The 10245-nt window shown below is 47.6% G+C and overlaps 1 protein-coding gene and 1 non-coding gene across 2 annotated transcripts in view; both read left to right on the forward strand.

Annotated features, from left to right (window-relative positions):
• LOC132219268 (period circadian protein homolog 1-like) overlaps window positions 1-1572 on the forward strand; it is a 2255-nt gene extending 683 nt beyond the window's left edge. Inside the window, exons 2-3 of the mRNA XM_059671646.1 lie at window positions 144-311; window positions 676-1572. Of these exons, the coding sequence (XP_059527629.1) occupies window positions 144-311; window positions 676-945 (438 nt within the window). The 3' untranslated portion in view covers window positions 946-1572. The remainder of the gene's footprint in view (window positions 1-143; window positions 312-675) is intronic.
• Window positions 1573-2746: 1174 nt separating this feature from the next.
• TRNAS-CGA (transfer RNA serine (anticodon CGA)) lies at window positions 2747-2828 on the forward strand. Its single transcript has one exon. It is a non-coding gene; the product is annotated as a tRNA-Ser (tRNA).
• The last annotated feature ends 7417 nt before the right edge of the window (window positions 2829-10245 follow it).

Below are 10245 nucleotides of genomic sequence, written 5' to 3' on the forward strand. Positions count from 1 at the left end.
CCCAGGCTGAGGGCAGCTCTCCTGGTCTTGCAGGCCCTGAACTCCTCAGGGGAGGAGCATGAGGCAGTGGGTGGGGAGTTGTGGTAGAGGAAGAATGCCAGCCTCATGGGCCCTGCTTCCACCTCCCAGCTTTTACCGTCTGAACCCCTTCCCTGGGCAGGGACATGGCCTCTGTGCTGAAGCAGGACCGGGAGCGGCTCCGGGCCATGCAAAAGCAGCAGCCTCGCTTTTCGGAGGACCAGCGGAGGGAACTGGGCGCCGTGCACTCCTGGGTCCGGAAGGGCCAGCTGCCTCGGGTCCTTGATGTGATGGTGAGAGGAGAAGTCTGGGGTAGGAGGGAGAAGAAAGAATTGAACTCAGGTCAAGAGGATAGAGGCTAAGGGCTGATTCCCTTTACTGTCATTGGATTATTCTAAAGGATCTTAATTTTACTGAGGTTGCTGCTAGGTTACATAGTGTTAAACCGCATGAGTTTTTGTAGTCATGCTAATGAACATTGTGACTATCCCATAGTGAGGTCTGGATACAGGGCACAGTGGATTTTCCAATCTTGGCCCACATGCATTTGTGTGGACTAGTGTTTTCTCGGAGTACATTTTGGGAAGTACTCAGGGAGCTGGGGCAGTGGGTCATCGGTGGGAGAACCATGCCTGACTCACCCCCTTTCTCTCCAAGGCCTGTGTGGACTGCGCTAGTAGCACCCAAAACCTTGGCCACCCTGAAGACCCACTCTTCTCAGGACTGGATGGATTGGGGCTGGAGCCCATGGAGGAGGGTGGAGGCGAAGGTGGCTGTGGCAGTTGTGAGGATGAGGGCAGAGATGAGGCCCAGGCCCAAGCTGGGGCTGGGGTCTCAAGCTTTCAGGACCTGGCCATGGAGGAGGAGGAGCAAGGTGGGAGCTCATCCAGTCCAGCCTTACCTGCCACAGGAAATGGCACCAGCTAAACTACATCTGGAGGCCACCTCTAGGAGTACATGAGAAGCTTCTTCCACATCCAACTCTCAGAACTCAGATGTGGCTGGACCAACCAATAGCAAACTGTCCCAGCTTCTGCCGCTGTGGGGGCTGGACCCCCGTCACCATCCGCCCAGATCCAGGGGCTGCCTCTGGCCTCTAGGGCACAAAGGGTGGAACTCTCCAGAGAAGCCTCAGCTCCCACCCCTGTTGAGTCCTTTCTTCCCTGGACAGGGTTGCTGACAGGCTGCTGACGTGGCCTCTCCAAGTCCCAGCTGAGCCCTAGTCTTGGGAACTAAGGGTGGGGGCTGCACTTATTTATTGGGGAGGCAGTCCTCTCCTACCTCTTCCCCAGGTGGGAGAAGAAGGGCCCCGGGCTCAAGCAGGAGCCAGTGGTCCAAACCTCTAGCTGCTCCAGGGTGGGGGAGGGTGGTGGACCATGGGGTCCCTGGTGCTGCCCCTCAGGGTGGGGGAGGTTGGTGGACCATGGAGTCCCTGGTGCTGCCCCTCAGGTGGGACCCAGGCGTTCTCAGCTGTACCCTCTACCTAAGACATTTGTGTTTTTGATATTGTGTCTGTTAATATTTTTAATACAAAAAATAAAAATAAAACCCAGGGCTTTGTGGAATAAAGTTTGGGGTTGGGTAAGGGAGGTCTTTGTGAGGAGGTGTGGCTCTGCTTCCAGGAAGGTTGTAGTGAGAGTGAGCAATTCCTGTCCCTCTTCTCCCGCACCCTTTCCTGCTGAAGGGCTGTGCTGAGCCTGCTAAATCTGCACCTAATTCAAACCCTGCTCTCACCGCTAGCATTGCCTCGGCTGCCTTTGTCCACGGAAGGTGACATGAGAAGCAACCTGTGGCTGGGGGCTTGGGCAAGCACCACGGTGGGTCAGCCCCTGAGACAACGGGAGACTCAACCTGCCGGTGTCCTGAAGCAGCTGAGGATTCTGACCTCTGTCGCCACACAGGAGAAGGCCTGAAGGTGTTAGGTGGCCAAGGGAGGAGGAGTCACGAGCCCATGCGTGGTCAAGTTGGCCCCCAAAAGTGTGGAAGGAGGAGGGGCGGAGCATTAGCTTTAAGGTTCAAATCGCAAGACCTTTGGGAAGGGAAACCTTTGAAAGGGCTGAATCACTGCGGACTTGAAACAGCCATTGTTCTGCAATTCGTCTTCGCTGGCCACATAAATAGCTCGTCTGTCTGCACATGTACCAGCTTGGCATCGGCGCCACGGCTTAGCTGGTTAAAGCTCCGGTCCAGCTCTGGCTGGGTAGCGCGGTTAGAGCATCATCCGGGTACACCAAAGTTGCCCTTGGATCCCTAGTTAGGGCACATACAAGAATCAACAAATGAACGCATAAATAAGCGGAACAACAAATCAATGTGTCTCGCTCTTCCTCTCTAAAATCAATAAAGTGCGCAAAAAGGAGATCCTGGATTCGAATCCCAGCGGTACCTGGCCCAGTTGCCAGTAGCATATTATCGCTGAGGGGCGAGCGCATTTCCGCCTCCTCCAAAAGGCTTCTCGCAATCGGGCATCCCTTTGCTTTCAAGGGTTTGGGGCCGATTTGGGCTTATTTTGATGGAGCCACACTTGGCTCCGTGCGAGGAAGGAGAAAAGGAAAGTTGCGCCCACACAGCTGCTAATGCCTGATGCAAAGCAGGCGCGGCCAGCAGCATCCAGTCCAGGTCCATATGCAAAATATCTCGAGATAACCGGGTGGAAGCGGGGCGGGATCGGCCAGGGGCAAACCCCTTTATAGACAGCTATAGTTGTGCAGAGGTAGGGCCCCTTGTGGCTGTGATGGCCGAGTGGTTAAGGCGTTGGACTCGAAATCCAATGGGGTCTCCCCGCGCAGGTTCGAATCCTGCTCACAGCGCCAGTAGTTTTGGGAATGTGAATACTGCCTTCGGAAGAAGAGTAATTTGTTTTCCCAGTCATTTCTTTCCTTGGAGAAGATCCTGCATTTATTCTCGAACTCAGAGACTCAGTCACGCGTGGCCACCCCATGAACGCCCTCTTGCGGGCTTTAGAGTCCTTCCTACATTTCCGGAGGTTGTGTCCTGCAGAAGCCTTTTAACTGCCAATTTGAATTCGTAATTCCACCAAACTCAGGTGATTCCTCAAGTCCATTGATCAATCGTATTATACATTTCCGTAATTCATTCACCTTGCAACCCTTCTATACTATTTTGTTTCCTTTCCTTTCACTACAAACCATAAATCCCTGCATCCCCCCTAAATTTTATTTCCTGTTTCACCGAGAAAATAAGGCATTCTGAAGAGATTTTACCATCGGTATCCACAATCGCACCTACCTGCCTACTTACCTACCTACCTGTCTGTGGCCACAGACCCTTCCTTCCTTTCCCTCAGCACTGTAGATGAATCCTTCCACTTACCACCAACCTCTACACTTACTAAGTAGATCTCCATTTCCCTCTGGCCCACAAGGGCTCACGAACATTGCTCCCTTTCCCATACCCTCAGATTTTCCCTCTCTAACTGGATTATTCCCACCAGCCTACAGACTAAAATGTATTCCAATTTAGAGTAAGCAAGACAACAAAAGCTATCCTGACCTCATGTTCCCCCTTCGTCTATCCCTCCATTTCTCTGTTCCCCTCTCCTGCAACATGTTATACCCACTGCCTCCAATTCCATTTTCCCAGTCTCCTTTGAACTCTCTCCAATCAGGTGCTCCTGCTCCCATTCATCAAAGCTGCCTTCGTGAAGGTTACCAAATGACCAGTTGACACAGATGCTTACTCCCTCAGAGAAACGCTCTCTTCACTTGCCTCCCAAGACACCACACTCTTCTGATATTCCTTCTAGGTCATTAGCAGTTCATTCACAAACTCCTTTGCTGACTCATCATCTCCTGGATCTCTAAATGTTGGCTTGTTTCTAAGACTCAATTTTCCAACCTCTTTTGAATCTGTACTCACTCCTTTAGTGACCTCCAGTCTCAGGGATTTACATATCAACTAGTAATACATTAATACATCCAAAATTCTCTTCTCTAGCTCCAGCACTGTTCCCTGAGTTACAGATGCATTGCATATATAGTATTGCCTACATATCATTTCCACTTGAATATCTAGTTGGCAATAACAAACTTAAAATGTCCAAACCAAACTCCTGATGTGTCTTCCTAAAACCTGCTCCACCTGTAGTCTTTCCATCTGGGTTAATGGACATTCCATTTCTTCAATTGGTCAGACTGAAAACCTTAGGATCCTCTCTGATTCTTCTCTCACACACTGCACGTTGAGTGTCAGCAACTTCTTATTTAAAATACGTAAAAAAAAATTGACTACTTCACCACTACACCCTCATCTTTCACCCCGATTATCTGCTCTTGTTTCTTGTTCCCTTACAGTCTATTCTGAACACATTGAGCAAAGTGATTTTTTTTAAAAAAAAGTTTTTTTGGTTAATCCTTACCCGAGGATATTTTTCCATTGGTTTTTAGAAAGAGTAGAAGGGAGGGAGGGAGAGAGAGAAACATAGATGTGAGACAGACATATTAACTGGTTGCTCCCTCCCCCTGCACTTGCCAGTGGAACGGGGATTGAACCTTCAACCCAGGTACATGCTCTTGGCCGGGAATAGAACCCAAGACCTTTTGGTGTGTGGCCTGGTGCTCTAACCACTGAGCAACCAACCAGGGTCAAAGTGATTCTTTGTAAAAAATAAATAATTTTCATTCCTCTCTTCTTTCAATGGAGTATCTATGAATTTCTTGCTTTTAATATATAGATAAAGAAATAAACACAGCCCTAGCCATTTTGGCACAGTGGATAGAGCGTCGTCCTGTGGACTAAAGGGTCCTGGGTTCTATTGGTCCTGGGTTCGATTCCGGTCAAGGGCACATGCCTGGATTGCAGGCTCTATCCCCATGGGGGGTGTGCAGGAAGTAGCTGGTCAATGATTCTCTCTCACCATTGTTGTTTCTATATCTCTCTCCCTCTCCCTTCCTCTCTTGAAATCAATAAAAATATATTTTAAAAAAGAAATACATGCATTCGCGTACACACACACACATATATTTCTTAGCTCTGCCCACTGGGAGAGCCTCAAAGGAATGATACACAACTAGTGATAGTGATAAGTACACCAAGTGTCCAGATCTTGGTTCCTGAGTATCACGCTATTAAAATGAATCCGAGCTCCTTGGGGAAAAAGGCTGACTTCAGGGCTGGGGTTTCAAAATTATGAGATTATCTTTTAAACATTTTGTTGCCAGAAAGTAAAGAGATACTCAAAGAATATTGGGTATATATAAAAAAGACACAATAGCTAGAGACTGAAGTCAAAATCTGGGACAATCTGAGCATAAAATAAATAATGATTGTGGTGGATTACAGATCATTGAAAGTTCACATCAGTATAAATAAATAAAGGAGAGGAAAACTGAAAGTTCTTTTTACAGTAAATTGCCAACTAATAAATATAGAGGGAGTACTAAAGTTGGAAATCATCAATGGACACTAAATTAGTGGGTGAACTTTTTTGATGAGGCGTTAAGGAATCTCAAAGTATCTTCCCACAAATTACATGTTAATTACCACTAAAAGGAAATAGTTACTTTACGGTGAAGAACCCAGGCAAACACCACTTTAACCACATGATCGAAGACAATATCTCAATATTGGGACAAACTGACACCTGTCTTCTGATGGAATGCTTTGAGAAAGACATAACATCACTTCTGGGTGACATTTCTGCCAAAACTGCACAAACTGAATAATTTGAATTTAACCACGGAGAACCATCTGACAAGCCAAACTGAAGGACAGTCTACAAAATGACGATCCTGAACTCTGCAAAACTGTGAAGCTCAAGAACAACAAAGATTCTTCCAGATTAGAATTTGATAACCAAACTATCAATTAAATTAGGTGAAGACATTTTCAGACATGTAATGTTTAAAAAGAAAAATCCCATCCATTCCTTCTCAAGGCAAACTAGAGACTGCATAACACCAAAACAGAGGAAGTAAGGCAAGAGGACATGACTTACAAGAAACCCAGAGCCTAACACACAAAAAAAGACGTGAAGGGAATTCTCAAGGTGATGATGAAGAAAACCCCAGGAGCTGTGGAGCAAAGAGAAGCAGAAACCCATCCAGGTGGGAGCAGTATGCTGATCAGTGATTCTCTCTCATGATTGCTGCTTTAAATAATTGTTAAAGCTGAAATTGATGGGTTATGTGACCGGTTTGCTCACACTTGAGAGTTTAAGTTGAGCTTGGGTAAAGAATTAATAATACATTATAGAAAACGAAAACAAACCAAAAACACAAAGCAAGTATTGACTCTAAGAAAAAGGAAACTACACAATAAAATTTTGTCATTTCACTTAGACCTAAGTTTATAGAATAAAACTTACGTCCCAAAGTTACTCACCTGCTAATCAATATTCCACTAAAATCTCCAGGTTCTAAAGTAAATAATTTTTCCTTGTTTGAAGAAAAGCATATGATTAAAATAATATCCTTTAAATGTTAAAAAATATATATATTCTTCCAGATTAAATAAGACTGAAGAGACATAATGACTAAATGCAACATGTGACCCTGGATTGGGAAAAAGAGCTTAAAGGATGTCATTGAAACACTTGAGGAAATCTGAATATGGATCGGGGATTAAATAATAGTATTATATTAATTTTCATCTCCTGATATTGATTTTTGTCCTATTACATACTATTATGCTAGAAATGCCCTTGTTCTTAGGAAACACACACTGAGTTTGTGTTCAGAAGACAAATATTTCCTATTTAGAGGGCAGTGATAAGGTGAAGGGGCAAATGTACATAGTTAATAGGCCTGGGGAAGAGTATACAGGCATTCTTGTATTATTACAACTTTTCTTAAAGTTTAAAATTATATAAAAAAAGCAAACAGAGAAAAAGCCCTTCACTGGCTGAAACCGGTCTGGCTCAGTGGATAGAGCGTCGGCCTGCGGACTGAAAGGTCCCGGGTTCGATTCCGGTCAGGGGCATGTACCTGGGTTGCGGGCACATCCCCAGTAGGAGGTGTGCAGGAGGAGGCTGATCGATGTTTCTCTCCCATCGATGTTTCTAGCTCTCTATCTCTCTCTCCCTTCCTCTCTGTAAAAAATCAATAAAATATATTTAAAAAAAAAAGCCCTTCACTGGCTTCTCATCTCACTGCGAGATCAGTGAGTCCTGACAAAGCCTTCTCAGGGCCTGGAGCCGTGATGGCGAACCTATGACACGCGTGTCAGAGGTGACACGCGCACTCATTTTTCTGGTTGATTTTTCTTTGTTACATGGCATTTAAATATATAAAATAAATATCAAAAATATAGGTCTTTGTTTTACTATGGTTGCAAAGATCAAAAAATTCTATATGTGACACGGCACCAGAGTTAAGTTAGGGTTTTTCAAAATGCTGACACGCCGAGCTCAAAAGGTTCGCCGTCACTGGCCTAGACGGTCCTTCATAACCAGCCTTCCCGTGATGGCTCCAATCTTACCTCCTAAACTTCTGCACTTGCTGCCTCCATTCCAACCATGCCTATGCAGGCCCGCTGCTCTCTGTTCTTCTGACAAACCAGGCATGTTGCCCCTCAAGGCCTTTCTGTAGGCCAAACCCCTCTGCCTGGAGTGTTCTTCCCCCAGGCAGCCCTGTAGTTTGACCTCACCTTACTTTCACCTCAATGAGTCCTTCCTTGACCATACCGTCTAAAATTGCAGTTCTCACTCTCCACTCCCCTGCCTCACTTTTCCCCCTAGCACTTACCATCATCCAACAAAAGATAAGTTTTGTACAATGTTCATTGGACTGTTTCCCCCACAAGAAGTGTATGATTCTAAGAGCAAGGAGTATTGTTTGTTTTGTTTGGGGATATAGGAAGGTCTTCTATCCTGATTCTTCCTTTGGCCCAGAGGCCTGGTCCTCCTACTTCCCAACCCCCAACCCCCAGGATCCAACCCTCTAGAGTCAGACACTCCCCCTACCCAGGACCCAGGGGGGTCCCAGGAAGCCAGCTTTCCCTTTGAAGAACAAAGAGGGAGGAGCTGAGCCTTGGAACCCAGGCCTGGGGAGGTATCCCAGCAGGGAGGGGAAGCTCAGACAACTGGACCAGCTGTGCTGTCTCAGTTCCTCCCTGCCCCCTGCCTCTCTATGGACCCAGCACGTGTGGGACAGGAGCTCCTCTCTCCCAAGCCAGTGGCCCAGTGTCAAGAACATGGCCAGGAAGAGGCTGGAGGCCCAGATGTTCATACACACGCCACGTGCACAGACACAAACAGACATGCATATAGGCCCACACTGACATAGAGGCATGCCAGACCCACAGACACCCTATCCAATACCCCCATAAATGCTGGGAATGGGGGTAAGAGTGTCCTCAGAGCCACATCTGCATAGGAACAGTGGCTGGAGAAAAATCACTGGGCCCCAACAACTCCTCTCAGGTTTGGGGGGCCTGAAGTGAGTGAGTGAGTGTGTGTGTGTGTGTGTGTTTGGAGCGAGAAGGGCTTTTTTTTAAATATATATTTTATTGATTTTTTACAGAGAGGAAAGGAGAGGGATAGAGAGTTAGAAACATCGATGAGAGAGAAACATCTATCAGCCGCCTCCTGCACACCCGGGGAAGTACCCGCAACCAAGGTACATGCCCTTGACTGGAATCGAACCCAGGACCCTTCAGTCCACAGGCCGACGCTCCATCCACTGAGCCTAATTGGTCAGAGTGAGAAGGGCTTTTTAGAAAAATATACAAAATTAGGTACAGAAAGTATTTAATATATTTTATTGATTTTTTACAGAGAGGAGGGGAGAGGGATAGTTAGAAACATCGATCAGCTGCCTCCTGCACACCTCCTACTGGGGATGTGCCGGCAACCAAGGTACATGCCCTTGACCGGAATCAAACCTGGGACCTTTCAGTCCGCAGGCCGATGCTCCATCCACTGAGCCAAACCGGTGGGCAATACAGAAAGTATTTAGAGTGAAACAAGAGATCACAACTCTATCCTGAATCTTGTTTCTCCTCTATTATCATATGTGCCCTCTGACTTTGCCCCTTCACAGCACAAAGCCTGGTGAATGGGCACAGGCGATAGTATTCCTGGAAGCCATTCCTACACCAGGACGGCTAGGCTTACTTACCTGGATGTGGAATGACTGGGAACCATAGTGACACATCCCACAAAAATGTAAATCTTGGGTCTTTCCAACTCCCCTTCTCCATACCTGGACCCCCCCAGATGCCCACAGCCGTTCCAACACAGCGGGGGCGGGGGGGGGGGCAGAGGGAATGTGACCGAGGGAAAGCAGAGTGGGAGGTGACAGTGGTCTTTACCTTTTACAGTTAAGAATATCTTCAATTTGCAAATATGACAGAAGCATATGGCCATGTGAAGACGTCGCTAGGCCCTCCCAGAGGCCTGTGTAAGTGAGGGGTCCTGAAGCCTAAACTGCTTTAGCTTCACGGTGAATTGGCCTCTGAAACTCCAATGTTTGATCCCAAATCTCGGATGGACTCTCCACCTGCCTAGAAATCCTGGTCTCGTCGCTGAGGCCTTAGAAGCTTTGCTTTGCTGCGCTCCAAAATGAACACTTCCCCCCTTTCTCTTCAAACAACCTGTAGCTGTCTCTCCTCCAGAGGTGAGCTTGGTTCCTTCTTCTTGGAGAAAATGAGCGCGCCGGCGATAACTTGCCTCATCCTCCCCCACCCCGAGCGACCCGGCCCTCTGCCTCCCCTACTAGCTGAGGCCGACTTCTCTGCCTGCCACTGGAGTCTACCTACCTCGCCTCCACCTCCCCCCACCACCCAGGACTTGGTTATTCCCACCCTCCCCAAACCTTTCTAGCAAACCTCATCTGCCTGCCGCACATGGGCGTGCTCACCATTCACCGCAAAACTTGTCAACGTCTGCTGTCCCTCTGCCTTCGCTTCCCCTTCTTACCTCACCCCACTCATCGGGACGCGCAGCCGCTCTCACCCCGGCATCTGTGCTAAACCAGGTGATCGCTTCTCTTTCTTCTGACTTGACTTCCCAATAGCTTAGCTAGAGCTGACTGCTCCCTCCTTCTTCATACCCCCCCCCCTTTCTTGGTTTCCTAGACTCCCCACTCCCCTGGCTTTTCTGCTGTCTCTCTGATCACCTTTGACAATTCTCCCTCCTCAACTTGACCTCAAGTGTTAGGATGCCTCAGGGCTCCTCGCTAAACCTCTTCTCTCTCCACATTCTCTCCCTAGGTGTTCCCGGTCTCATAGCCTTAAAAACCATCCAATGACTCCCCTGTATTTACCCTC

Source organism: Myotis daubentonii, chromosome 16, assembly GCF_963259705.1.
Source record: "Myotis daubentonii chromosome 16, mMyoDau2.1, whole genome shotgun sequence".
Lineage (NCBI taxonomy): Eukaryota > Metazoa > Chordata > Mammalia > Chiroptera > Vespertilionidae > Myotis > Myotis daubentonii.